The sequence below is a fragment of the Triticum dicoccoides genome, chromosome 5A (assembly GCF_002162155.2).
Source record: "Triticum dicoccoides isolate Atlit2015 ecotype Zavitan chromosome 5A, WEW_v2.0, whole genome shotgun sequence".
NCBI classification, from domain to species: domain Eukaryota; kingdom Viridiplantae; phylum Streptophyta; class Magnoliopsida; order Poales; family Poaceae; genus Triticum; species Triticum dicoccoides.
This window is the reverse complement of record NC_041388.1, coordinates 528,369,143-528,383,395: the sequence shown is the minus strand read 5'-3', so window position 1 is coordinate 528,383,395 and position 14,253 is coordinate 528,369,143. Positions and strand designations below refer to the sequence as shown.

The 14,253-nt window shown below is 51.2% G+C and overlaps 1 protein-coding gene across 1 annotated transcript; it reads left to right on the top strand.

Moving 5' to 3' along the window:
- Nucleotides 1–11,556: 11,556 nt before the first annotated feature.
- Nucleotides 11,557–12,583, top strand: LOC119297732 (dehydration-responsive element-binding protein 1H-like). The gene has a single exon (XM_037575402.1). The coding sequence runs from the start codon at nt 11,639–11,641 to the stop codon at nt 12,377–12,379; it is 741 nt and encodes a 246-aa protein (XP_037431299.1). The 5' UTR covers nt 11,557–11,638; the 3' UTR covers nt 12,380–12,583.
- Nucleotides 12,584–14,253: the final 1,670 nt, after the last annotated feature.

Below are 14,253 nucleotides of genomic sequence, written 5' to 3'. Positions count from 1 at the left end.
GGTGGAGCGGGGGAGGGTGCGGGGGGCCGGGTGCTCGTCGGCGGCGGTGGAGCGGGGGAGGGTTGCGGTGGGTCATCGGCGGCGGTGGAGCTAGCGGGGGAGGGTGCGGGTGGGATCGAGATGGAGGAGGATCGAGATCGAGATGGAGGGGGAATCGAGATCGAGATGGAGGGGGATCGAGATCAAGTGTCCTCATGAATTCAAAAAGTGCCCATGAAATTTAAAAATATTCATGATATCAAAAAGTGCCCATGAAATACAATCGAGAAATGAAGACTACGATTTAAATACAATCGATCTTAGCTAGCTATCTGTTCACAATCTTCTTGCCCTTCTTTTTCGCAAATGGAGTTCTTCTGTGGAACGAACGTCCTTTAGGTAGGGTGGTCATGCTTCTTCTTGTGGTGTGTGTTGCTACTTCATCGTCGTCGTCATGTTCGATCTTCGGGTCGCCGTACTTGTCGAAGTCTTGCTCATTGGCTACTCCATCCATTCCGATGATCTTCCTTTTGCCTCTCCTCACGACAACACGACTGGGCTTTGACGGGTCGGTAATGAAGTAGCATTGGTCCACTTGGGAAGCCAGTACCCATGGCTCATTTTTCGCGGTGACGTTTGCGCCCGCGGTCTTGGATTTGGCTTCGGGTATAACCATGGTGGTGAAATACCGGTCTTCTTTTAGGACGCTCTTGGCCCATCTGACACGGAACATCGGGACCTTCTCTCTAGCATACCTCAGCTCCCAGATCTCCTCGATCCTTCCGTAGTATCTGTCCTTGTCGTTACCGGTGTAGGATTCCATCGTTACCCCGGAGTTCTGATAACCATCGCTCTTCATGTCCTTGTCCTCGGTGTAGAATGTGTAGCCGTTGATATCGTACGCCTCATAGGTCATCAGGTTGTGCTCGGCGCCCTGTGACAAGGCGAATATGAGTTGTTCTTCCGCGGAAGAATCCTCATGTAAAGGGTACGACAGAAGCTTCTGCTTGAACCAACGCGTGAAACATGAGTTGTGCTCTTTGAGTATATCTCTGCCCGTCCTCTGTTGGCCTCGGTCATTGTACGTCTTATCAATAAAGGTTTTGTGCTCTACCACCCAAGGATCGACCATGTCTATGTGTTGTAGCGTGACTAGGTTTGCTCTTTCAAAGTCGGCGAGTCGACCCTCGAAGTCGACATGCATTTCGCGGCGACCCTCACGGTGACCCCATCCAGCGAGCCTGCCGAGGTGCCTGTTGACGGGAAGACCAACGGGGTTCTCGATGCCTAGATAATTCGTGCAGTAGGAGATGCACTCTTCGGTCAGAAAGCCCCTGGCTATACTTCCCTCTGGACGTGACATGTTGCGAACGTATCCTTTGATGACACCATTCATCCTTTTGAACGACATCATGCTGTGCAGGAACGTCGGCCCGAGTTGGATGATATCCTCCACGATATGGACCAGCAGATGCACCATAACGTCGAAGAATGCGGGCGGGAAGTACATCTCAAGCTCGCATAGTATCACCACGATCTCTTCCTATAGCCTTCTGAGTTTCCTCACGCCAATCGACTTCCGAGAGATGATGTCGAAAAAGTTGCATAGGCCAAATAGCGTTTCACGGACGTGCGCGTCCATGATCCCACGGATTGCAACTGGAAGTATCTGCGTCATCAGCACGTGACAGTCGTGAGACTTCATCCCGCTGAACTTCTGCTTCGCTGGGTATAGGTATCTTCTTATCTTCCCCGCGTAACCGTAAGGAAGTTTTACTCCTAGGAGGCAAGTGAAAAACTGCTCGATCTCCTCCTGACTTAGAGTGAAGCACGCGGGAGGGTAGTCATTTCCGGTATTCTTGGCCTTTTTTCCTTTGCGACGAATTTCTGTGTCCTGCTTCGCCTCATCATCATCATCATCATCATCATCATCATCATTAGCGTGAAGCTCCTGCCTGATGCCCATTGATTTCAAGTCTGCCCTTGCTTTCGGCCCATCTTTGGTCCTCTCTGGCATGTTGAGCATGGTACCAAGCAGACTCTCGCACACGTTCTTCGTGATATGCATGACATCAAGGCTGTGAGGCACACGATGGATCTTCCAGTACGGCAAGTCCCAGAAAACAGACCTCGTTTTCCATACCTTCAGCAGCGGCTCTGGCGCCTTTTGCTTCTTTCCCGGCTCTAGCGCCTTTTGCTTCTTTCCCGACAGTGGGCAGTCTTTCCAATTTTTCAACAGCTCGTCTATTTCCTCGCCGCTCCTCGTACACGGGCGCTTTCGGGGTTCAGTTTCACCATCGAACAGATCCTTGCGTTTCCTCCACGGGTCATCGTCGCGAAGCCACCTTCGATGTCCCATGAACACAGTTTTCGAAGACCCGGGATCTCTATCTAGCTGGCAATACGTTGTGTCATCCATGCACCTTACACATCCAGAAAATCCGTGGACTACCTGCCCCGCGAGATATCCATAACCGAGATAGTCGTGCACCGTCGTGAGCAGTGCGGGCTCTCATAGGGAAATATTCTTTCTCTGCGGCGTCCCACGTATTGGCTGGCGTTTTCCACAATGTGTCTAGCTCCTCCTTCAGCAGCCCCAGATACAGATTGATGTCGTTCCCTGGTTGTTTCGGCCCTTCAATTAGCATACTCATGTGAATGTACTTCCTCTTCATGCACAACCAGGGGGGAAGGTTGTACATCCACACAAACACATGCCAGGTGCTATGTGTGCTTCTCTGGCTGCCAAACGGATTGACTCCATCGGTGCTTGCGCCCAACACGATGTTCCTTGGATCCTTCCCAAATTCTGGGTATTCGAAGTTCAACGCTTGCCACTGGCTCGCATCCTTAGGGTGACTCAACATCTTGTCTTTTTTATTTATCTCCGGATCATTTCCGTCATCTTCCCGCTTCTTCTCCTCCCTATCCGCGTGCCAACGCAGGAGCTTTGCTACCTTAGGGTCCGCGAAATACCACTGCAGACGAGGAGTGATCGGAAAGTACCACACCGATTTCGAGGAGCTTTCTTCCTCTTCTTGTATCGAGTGACGCCGCACACCGGACATATGGTAGACTCCGCGTGCTCGTCCCGATAAATGATACAATTGTTCATGCACACATGGTATTTCACGTGCGGTAAATCCAGAGGACACACGATTTTCTTCGCCTCCTCGAAACTGGTCGGGCACTTGTTCCCCTTGGGAAGACGTTCGTGCCAGAATGACATGTTCTCGTCGAAGCATGCGTCGGTCATTTTGTGTTTTACCTTCATCTCCAGAGCCATGAGCGTTACTTTCAGGCGGGTATCCTCGGGCCTGCATCCTTCATACAATGGAGTAACCGCGTCTATCTCCAGTTGATCCAGCTTGGCTTTCTCTCGGGCGACAGCTCTTGCGTTATCCGTCTGCTTGAGAAGCAGCTCTTGAATATGAGGATCCTGCACCCAGCCTCCATCGTCGTCTTCTCCGGCATCTTCATCTTCATGATCATGCCCTTCGTCTTGATCTTTCTCATCATCATGTATGACATCTTCTACATGATGACTATGTACAGCATCACCGTCGTGATCATGTCCTGGAGATTCTTCGTCTTCTCGCCAGCCCTCGCCGCGGTGGTACTTGTCTTGTTGCCCTTCCTCATTTCTTGCCCGGCCCCCATGGACGACTTCATAGTCATCTTCATCACCTTGCCACCGATAGCCATCCATGAAACCACGCAAGAGCAGGTGGTCCCGCACCTGCCCGTAATCCGGGTCCGCAATAAGGCTCTTCAGCTTGCATCTTCGACACAGACATCTTATCTCCGTATCGTTCTTTTGAAGCATCTCGGCCTTAGCGGAGCTCAAAAACCTATTCACGATGCCTTCAGTCATCATTCGGACCATGGTCGCCTGCGGGGTAGAGCAAAACGATATTTTAGAACCAAGAAAAAATTTGGCATGACCTTCCCTAAAAATAGGACCAAAAAGAATGCATAGTGCCAAAATTCTTGCCGAAACGAAAATGAATCAAAACATTCCGGCAAAATATTGGCAACTATCGCATTTCAAATAGCAGTACCTTCAAACACAAACATATATGCAACACCACAAACACATGCAACACCACAAACATACATAGATCTAGCTAGGACACAAAAAGTGCATGCGCACGTTGTTGGAGCGAGCTAGGGAGAAAAAAAGTAGATCTACATCATGAAGATAGCTTTCCCCTTACTTACCTATCAAAAAAAGGTAATTTCACCACTTAATTTTGATGAATCTATGGTGGAAATGAGGTGAGGAGGAGGAGGCAGCCGAAAGCTTGGAGAAGGAGGTGGAGGGAATGGAGTGGGGAAAGTGAGTGGGTAGGTGTGGGGCTGTCCAAAATATCTTGTTGGGGTCCCAGGTTACTAATGGCGCACCACCAGCAAATGCGCCATTAGTAACCCTGGTTACTAATGGCGCACCTGCAGATGGTGCGCCATTAGTAGTTTTGCAAAAAAGTAAAAAAATAAATATATATACTAATGGCGCATCGGGTAATAGTGCGCCATTACTAGTTTAAACTAGTAATGGCGCATTGTGAAACGGTGCGCCATTAGTAGTTTTGCAAAAAAAAAATTTTTTTTTACAGTAATGGCGCACTGTCTGCCTGGTGCGCCATTACTAGTTAGAACTAGTAATGGAGCACTTCGACCTGATGCGCCATTAGTTTGTATGGAAAAATGGAAAAAAAATTAATACTAGTGGCGCACCCTGTTTCTGGTGCACCATTAGTGTCTTCCACACTAATGGCGCATCACCAACCGGTGCGCCATTAGTATATAGTAGTGGCGCACTGCTTCCATGGTGCGCCATTAGTATCAATCCTATCTATAGCCCTTTTCCTAGTAGTGTCCGCTGGTGGCATTGTAGGAGCCGTCGACGTTGAGCTTCGCCCACCCCGTCGCCGGTCGAGACCAGCGTAGCACCGTGGTTGGAGCAGGAGACTCATGCTGCATGGGCCGGGGGTGGCTAACAGCGTCCACCACCTGCTTCCCCTTGATTGGATCCGCCTGAGGAGAGTTCTAGACGCCCACCAATGAATCAACATAGCCGATGAGGAAGTTTTTGGATGCTTCGATTGGTGGTGGCTTCTTGTGGTGCACCATCTCATTTCGAACATACCAGCAGCGCCATAATGTCATCATGAGCTCCATCCTCTCCGTGTCCGGCAGCTCACAAAGGGCTTGGGCAAGCCATTCCGTTCCCGTCCGATGGAAGGATGTACCCGCAGGTATTCTCCATTGGTCCGCCATAGCCTGCCAGAGTGCGACCGCCATTGGGCACCTGCAAAAAACATGGTACGTGTCCTCCGGCTCCAAGGCACAGAGAGGGCACTTGTCAGAGACCTCCAAACCCCGACGACATTTATTCACCCAAGTGGGTAGACAATCTGTGAGCTACCGCCAGATGAAGATTCGAACCTTAGGAGGAGCAGGGCACCTCCAAATAAAAGCCCAGACGGCCCATCGCCCGTCTGGTGCCCCGCTCGCCGCGACTGAAGAGAACCGGAGATGATCCACAAGAGCAAGTCGATAAGCACTCCTCACGGTGAAGTTCCCGCTGCGTTCCGACTCCCATGCAAGCATGTCTGGACCCAACCCAGGAAAGGTTTTAATTGTTGCAATCACCTCCGCGTCGACCGGCAAAAAAATGCTCCGAACCAAGTCCATATTCCAGACTCCATGGTCATCCAGCAAGTCACATACACGCCGCACCCGGCATCTTCCATGGGGGGTAGCAGGCCTCCCGCTCCCATTCCTGGGAATCCAGCTATCGCGCCATATCCTGATCGCTCGTCCATCTCCTATGCGCCAGATCAATCCCTTCTTCAGGAGTTCAAACCCGTGCTGAATTGCTTGCCAAGTAACTAAGGCCACTGTCGAGAAAACCGTATCCTCCAAGTTACCAAACGGGTAGTAGCGTGCTTTCAGTAACCGGGCACACAAGCTATCAGGGTTTGTAAGTAGCCTCCAAGCTTGGCGTGCTAGAAGTGCCTGGTTAAAGAGTCGTAGATCTCGGAAGCCCAGTCCACCTTGCGCCTTGGGCTTGATCAGATGAATCCATGCCCGCCAGTGCATCTTCCTCTTCCCCTTTTCCAGCCCCCAAAAGAAGTTACAGATCATCCGCATAAGATCTTCACAGGTGGCTGCCGGTAGCTTAAAAACGCTCATGATGTAGGTTGGAATAGACTGTGCAATGGATTTAATGAGGACCTCTCTTCCGCTTTGCGCAAGTTGATTGCCATCCCATTCCACCATACGCTTCATATATTTCTGCTGGAGGTTTTGGAACATGCCCTTGGACATGCGCCCGTTTGGCGTGGGCAGACCCAAGTAGCATTCCCCGAAGCTATGCTGCTGCACCTCCAGTGTTAATACCACTGCATCCTGGTCTGTTCTCCGATAGTGCTCACCAAAGAGAATGGAGCATTTTTGCGGGTTGATAAGCTGACCCGTGGCTTGAGCAAAGGTGGCAAGTGCGCCTTTGACATGAGAAGCTTCCTACTCGGTTGCTCTGAAAAACAGCAAGGTATTGTCTGCAAACATGAGATGTGAGATGCTAGGTGCACGTGGACAGACCCGTAACGGTGTCAGCTGCTGAGAAGTGGCCCGTTGTTTCAAGATTGCCGCTAACCCTTCTGCCACGAAAAGGAACAAGAACGGGGAGAGGGGATCTCCTTGCCGCAGCCCACACGACGATGCAAATGAATCTGATAGAGCTCCATTAACATTGCAACAATAACGGACTGAGGTGACACAAGTCATTATCCATCTCACTCACTGATCCGCGAAGCCCAATCATCTCATCATTTGCTCAAGGAAGATCCAATCTACACGATCATACGCCTTGGATAGATCTAGCTTGTAAGCACAATAAGCTTTATCAGGGTCCTTCTCCTGTTTAATATAGTGAGTGCACTCAAAAGCAATGAACGCATTATCCGTAATGAGTCTTCTAGGGACGAAAGCGCTCTGTTCCTCAGAGATGATATCGCCAAGTAGTGGTCGCAACCGGTTCACCAAACACTTGGAGATGATCTTGTAAATCACGTTACACAAGCTAATGGGCCGAAACTCATATAAACGTTGGGGGTCTTCAACCTTTGGAATGAGCACGATGGTGGTGGTGTTTACCCCCTCCGGCATTACCCCCGACAAGAAAAACTGTCTGACTGCAGCAATGATGTCATCTTTCACTGTGCCCCAATGACGCTGAAAAAACCTCACCGGGAAACTGTCCGGACTAGGTGCCTTTTGAGGCCCAATCTGAAATAGTGCATCACTAATCTCCTTCTCCGAGAAAGCTTCACACAATTTGGCATTCATTTCCTCCGTAATGACCGGATCAAAAAGGTTTACCACTGTATGAGGGAGTAAACAAGGATCAGCTTCAAACAGATTCTGAAAGTAACTCATAGCCATACCTGACATTATAGCCTGCTCCGAATGAAGGGCTCCCAAGTCATCATGCAGTCCCTTGATCTTGTTTTTCCAGGCCCTCCATCTTGCTTTCCTATGGAAGAACTTTGTGTTCCGATCTCCATGTTTTAGCCACTCCATTCTAGATCATTGCAGCCACATCATCTCCTCCTTGTACAAGAGTTCATCCATATGATCAGACTCTTTCCGTATCTCGCTATGGTCGGCATTCATATTGTGCAGTTCCTCCAGCCTCGTTCCGGACTTCTCAATCTCTCTTGTCACATTGCCAATCTTCTTATTGCTCCACTCATGTAATCTCAACATTGTTGATTTGAGGGCTTTGCTCACGCCTCCCAAGTCAGTTTTCGCGCCCGAAGCAGCCCAGGCCGCCTCTACCACTTCTGCCAGGGAGGCCTCACGCTCCCACATAATCTCATAGCGCCTCGCCTTTGCCATCTTCACCTACGTATCTTGTGCACACCGCAGGAGAAGCGGGCGATGGTCCGACCGCGGCGACGTCAGGTGGAGCACCGTCGCCTCCGGAAACATATCTCGCCAAGCATTGTCCGCTGCCGCTCTGTCCAGACGCACCTGCACATTAGCCCGGCCACTCCGTTTGTTATTGTATGTGAACGGATAGCTTGAAAAGCCTAGATCCACCAACTGGCACATCTCAAAGCAATCCCAAAAGGCTATCATCTGGGCCTGCGGCCTCGCCATCATGGACATATGTTCACACTCCCATAGCGCCTCATTGAAATCTCCAGCAACTAACCAAGGCAGCTCAGAAGTATTCCTTAATCTACACAAGCTCTCCCACATAAGATGTCTGTTTTCCACCCTAGGTTCACCATACACAAAGGTCACTCGCCAGAGAGGTTCCGAGGGAGCCACCCTGACAAAAACATCAATCCACCTCTCATTAACGTCCTGAATGCTGACATACATGGACTCATCCCAAAACAAAGCTAGTCCACCACTCTTTCCTTGACTGCTTATGCCCTCAAAACCATGGAGCCCAAGCCTACCGCGCAACCTTTTCATCTTTTGCAGCTGATTCCTAGTCTCACACAGAAACACCATCCTCGGGGAATTGGCTCTACAAAGAGCCTGTAAATCACGAACTGTACGAGGGTTCCCCACCCCCCCGACAGTTCCATACTAGGCAATTCATTGTTCCCGACGGGCGCCACAGCTGGCCCCGTCAGTTTACTAGCGGCCCCATGGCTAGTTGCCTCCAGATTTCCTCCCCTTCCCACACTGCATGCATCATCCTCCGTTTCTCGCCGTTCCTTTTTTCCTTTCTTCTGCTTGCCCCCCTCTGTCCCTTCTTCATACGGCACCCTTCCCTTGCCATCGGGCACCATAACCTGGACTGGAAGGCCCCCGATTAGATGCCATTTCCCCAAGATGGAGTCATTGTAATCCATGGAGTCCACCGCGCTGCCAAAGGAGACCTGGAGCGTATCCAGCCCCCACAAAGCTGGTATCACATCCTCACCCCTTGGCTTTTCACGGATCACAAGTGCCCCATCCTTCTTAACTGCAGCAGATTTTTTCGGCTGTGATGTTATCTTCTTCTTTCGCGGTCTCATAGGTCCTTTTCCTGCTTCATGCTCCTGTGCTTCAAACTGTTGTTTCATCCGTTGCACTTTGCTGCACTTAGGTTGCTCCATGCCCAGCCGTAGCCGCATTTTCTCAACATGGTCTGCCAATTGGTCATCCTCCTCCTGCGGTGCCGTAGCCTTGTTTTCCTCAAACCCATCCATAGAGTCCACCCTGGTTGGTTTTCATGTGAGCCCTGGCCTCTTTCCCTGGCATTCCCCGATGCATTTGAGCGCGTAGCCGACGACGCACTCCCCAAAGAGAAGTCCATACTCCGTCTTGCTCGTGGTTGTCCTGGTGATGGCGTGAATACAGCTCTATGATCAAAAATTTTGAACGGGGAGCATCTCAGCGTAGAATCATAGGCCTTGGTGGGTAACCCCACCCTCTTCTTCTCGCACGCCTCCTTATCATGTCCCATGAACCCACAATGAAAGCAAAAATGCGGTACCCGTTCATACTTTAACTGGAATTTCAAACGTTTAGTGGTGCCCTTTGCATTAAACTCCAGCGTCACCTCCTTCTGCAATCTCCTATTATACGGCAGCTTCACCCTCACCCTTAGAAATTCCTGAGTCCCATGGCCCGTCTGCGGAACATCCACCTCCAGCACCTCACCTAGGGTTCCTCCCAAGGCTTCTCCATAAACCCTAGTTTGCTTCTTTTCATTTTACATGGAGATTCGTGTAAAAAAAATCTAGTTTTTTTCCTTTTCATATACTATGTCACTTAATAGACTGAGACCTAGCCACATCCATGTTAAAAGCATCATCTCGTCCAAACAATTAATAAACCATGTTGGAGTTGCCCCTATATGTGGACTGCTGGAATACTCATCGCACCATGTCTGTTCATCTACTAAGAGCATATCCAATAGATTTTGTATACTTTGATGGTCCAATCCCGTGATGATCCAAATTTGAAGCGCCAAAAAATTCTTTTTACATCTTCGAAAAAGGCTCAACTTTAACAAATGCTCCAAAACGGAGATGTAAATAAAAGAGCAGCTCCAATAGATGGTCCAAAACGAAGATGTAAACCGGCCGACGACCGCGCGACTGTTGTTCAGCCACTGTACGGCCGGCGGTGGCGGCAGTGGAGGTGGAGGAACGGCTCCTTGGCTGCCGAAGGACGCCGCCGGCCGTGGTTGCGAGTCGGCGGCCCGAGCCGCCGTGGTTGCCTTCGAGATTTTGGTCGGCTGATCCGCACATTCGGCCGAGTTCCGACGCGATTCGTCGGCCGTTTTGCCTCCGCCTCGTGGCTTCGTCGCCTTCGTAGGAACGGTCGGCGCAGTAGCGACTGGCCGGGCCACGCGAGGCCTGCGGGCGGGGGGCGGTGGCAAGGACGTGGCGGCGGAGGGCGAGTTCGCCGCGGCGGCAGCGGAGGCGACGACGTGGGTCAGCCCACCGGTGACGACGGCGGCTTAAGGCGGGGGAGGAGGGGGGGCTGAGGGGCGGTCCGCGGGCATGCGGTCTCGAGCGGGAAGGCAAATGAACTGGTGGTTGATCGTTTTGTGGGCGGCCGCGGTTTTACATCGCTTGTATCTCGTGATGTAAATTTGCATCAGAAAGTTTTCAATCTTAACATCTCCGGAAGGCGGTAGTTCAACTTTTCTTATATATGGACCGTCTGCTGGAGCAACTTCTTTTACTCTCGAAGCTTGAAAAGTTAGTTATTTTTGCATATGAACAGTCTATCGAAGATGCTCTAAGTGGTGCCCCTTTGTGCCTTCCGTCTCCCTAGTACTCGGGGAACCAGACGACCCATTCAGCGGACAGAGATCAGGTGACATGCACGTTTGCATGTGACCGTGTGCCTTGCGGCCGGAATTCAAATTTAAATATTGCGAAAAAATCTTAAAAAAATCATGCATCTTCACAGCACATATTAAGATAACCCCTAAAAAATACAGATCAAAATTCAAAACATACATCGAGAAACGAAAAAGAGAAACTCAGATGTGAATAGTCTACACAGAACCATTCACGAACTATTCATGACAGATTTCTCTTTTTCGTTTCTTGATGGATGTTTGGAATTTGAATCTAAATTTTTTAAGGATTATCTTAATATGTGCTGTGAAGATGCATGATTTTCTTTTTAGATTTTTTCGTAATGTTTAAATTTGAATTCCGGCCGCAAGACACAAGGTGACATGCAAACGTACATGTCACCTGATCTCTATCCTCCATTCAGCAGTGACTGCTGTCTTCTCTTTGCAGCCGAACAGCCGGCGGACCAATCAGGCAAGGCAATCACCGCTGCATCAATACTGTTAAGCCAGCAGGAAGCTGCCTATTTTTGCTTAACACTGCGAAGCCAAAAGCCCCCACACGCCCACCAGGAGAGAAGTCACACGACGCTATCACCCCACATTCCCTTTGTCACCAGCTGTCCGGACACCGCATCCCTACCGCCGTCCCAAGCGCGTTCATACACTTGAACCTCCAGCATCACGCATACCTATATATAAGAAGTATCCCGCACTCTCGCTCAAGCTCAACAAGCTAGCTCACACTCCTCAGTCCTCAGTAAGCTCAAGCACCAAGCTCGACTGCTCAAGCAGGAATCCACCAGCCAATCACCCAGCACTCAGCCGGCAGCCATGGACATGGGCCTTGAGGTCTCGAGCTCCTCCCCGTCCTCCTCGTCGGCGTCGTCCTCGCCCGAGCACGCGGCGGGGCGGGCGTCGCTGGCCAAGCGCCCCGCGGGGCGCACCAAGTTCCGGGAGACGCGGCACCCGGTGTACCGCGGCGTGCGGCGCCGGGGCAACGCCGAGCGGTGGGTCTGCGAGGTGCGCGTCCCCGGCAAGCGCGGCGCGAGGCTCTGGCTCGGGACGTACGCCACGGCTGAGATCGCAGCGCGCGGGAACGACGCCGCCATGCTCGCCCTGGGCGGCCGCTCCGCCGCGTGCCTCAACTTCGCGGACTCCGCGTGGCTGCTCGCCGTGCCGCCCGCACTCGCCGACCTCGGCGACGTCCGGCGCGCGGCGGTCGAGGCCGTCGCTGATTTCCAGAGACGAGAGGCTGCCAACGGCTCCCTCACAGTCACCGCCACCGTCACCGAAGAGGCCTCCTGTGGCGCTCCTGAAGAATCGTCGTCTGAGTCTGACAGTGTCGGTTCGTCGGAGACGTCGGAACCTTCTGCCGATGGAGAGTTCGAGGTGCCGGTCGCGGTGGACACCGATATGTTCAGGCTTGACTTGTTCCCGGAACTGGACCTGTGCTCGTACTACGCGAGCCTCGCGGAGGCGCTGCTCCTGGACCCGCCGGCACCGGTGACCACCACCTACGCGTACTGGGACAACGGCGACGGCGGAGCTGATGTCGCGCTCTGGAGCTACTAGCTAGTACAGTCGATAATTCCCCTCGCAAAAAAATAAATAGTAGTGCCGATAATTCCCAGCTCTGTAGCTATTTTTCCCCTGTTACAAAGTTTTCCCCTTGTGGGAAAAGACTATGTACGTAGTACTCCTAGCTAATAAGGTGAAGCTGCTCCTAATTCAATACTTAACTGTGAAACGGTTTTACTCGTATAAAATCTTTTGCCACTGATAGGTCACTATTCCCACGCCGGCCCTTGTCTCCCTGAAATGTACATACATGCAGTTTCAAACAATAAAAAGGAACACAAAAACGGCAACTCACAGCAGATACTTTGTTTTTTTACAGAAAAGTTTACTTTATTAATCAAAGGATAGCAACGTCGTCTGCCAACAGGTTTACAATGAAATCAGGCGGGTCATCAACCCAGCGAGATGGATTATTAGCACGACCCCAACATGCTAACTCATGAGCTACATTATTTAACTCTCTAATACAATGCTCAATAGTTTTTTTTTAGAAAAGGAGGATGACCCCCGGCCTCTGCATCTGGGAGATGCATACGGTCACTTTATTGATTATTTTCGAGGACCTTATAAAGCGTTACAACAATAAGCTTGAATCCACCATCTAGGCAACATATGCCGCTACTCCTATCCATATGATGAAGGGGTGCTAGCTGGGCCACTACCCAGACCACTCACCTAATCCTAACATCAGAAGCCGGAATCCCCAGCCTAGCCACATACCGGGTCTGGGGTATAAACCGGTCTGACGCACTCACACGTGTCGTCTCCACCATCTTCCACTGGTCCATCTCCAAGCAGATTGAGGTGCCAACCTTGGCAGGCTCCTCCGCCATCAACGCCACCATGACGCCAAGTGACGACCACCACCTACGCTAGAACACCGCCCAGCAAAAGGAGCGCTACCACAAGATGAAGATCAGCGGTAGAATAGATAAAACGCCGCACACATTGCCGCCGCCAAACACCTCACACGCACCACAAAGCGCCCACCATGCTTTCGGGAACCCCAGGCGATGCCTTCAATAAGGAACGCGACGAAGGCACGACGCCGTCACCCGCAAGGGGAACTAGAGCTTTCGTCCAAATGAAGAGTGAGGGAGTCCTGGATTAGGGGGTATCCGGACAGCCGGATTATATCCTTTGGCCGGACTGTTGGACTATGAAGATACAAGATGGAAGACTTCGCCCCGTGTCCGGATGAGACTCTCCTTGGCGTGGAAGGCAAGCTTGGCAGTACGGATATATAGATTTCCTTCCTTATAACCGACTCTGTGTAACCCTTGCCCCTCCGGTGTCTATATAAACCGGAGGATTTAGTCCGTAGGACGAACAACAATCATACCATAGGCTAGCTTCTAGGGTTTAGCCTCTCTGATCTCGTGGTAGATCAACTCTTGTACTACTCATATTATCAAGAACAATCACGCAGGACGTAGGGTTTTACCTCCATCAAGAGGGCCAAACCTGGATAAACATCGTGTCCCCTGCCTCCTGTTACCATTCGCCTAGACGCACAGTTCGGGACCCCCCTACCCGAGCTCCGCCGGTTTTGACACCGACATTGGTGCTTTCATTGAGAGTTCCTCTGTGTCGTCATCGTTCGGCTTGATGGATCCTTCAATCATCGATAGTGATGCAGTCCAGGGTAAGACTTTTCTCGCCGGACGGATCTTTGCATTCGGCGGCTCCGCACTGCGGGCCAACTTGCTTGGCCATCTGGAGCAAATCGAGAGCTACGCCCCTGGCCATCAGGTCAGATTTGGAAACTTGAACTACACAGCCGACATCCACAGGGACTTGATCTTCGACGGATTCAAGCCCTCGCCGAGTGCACCGCACGGTCACGATGAGCCTGATTTAGCTCTACC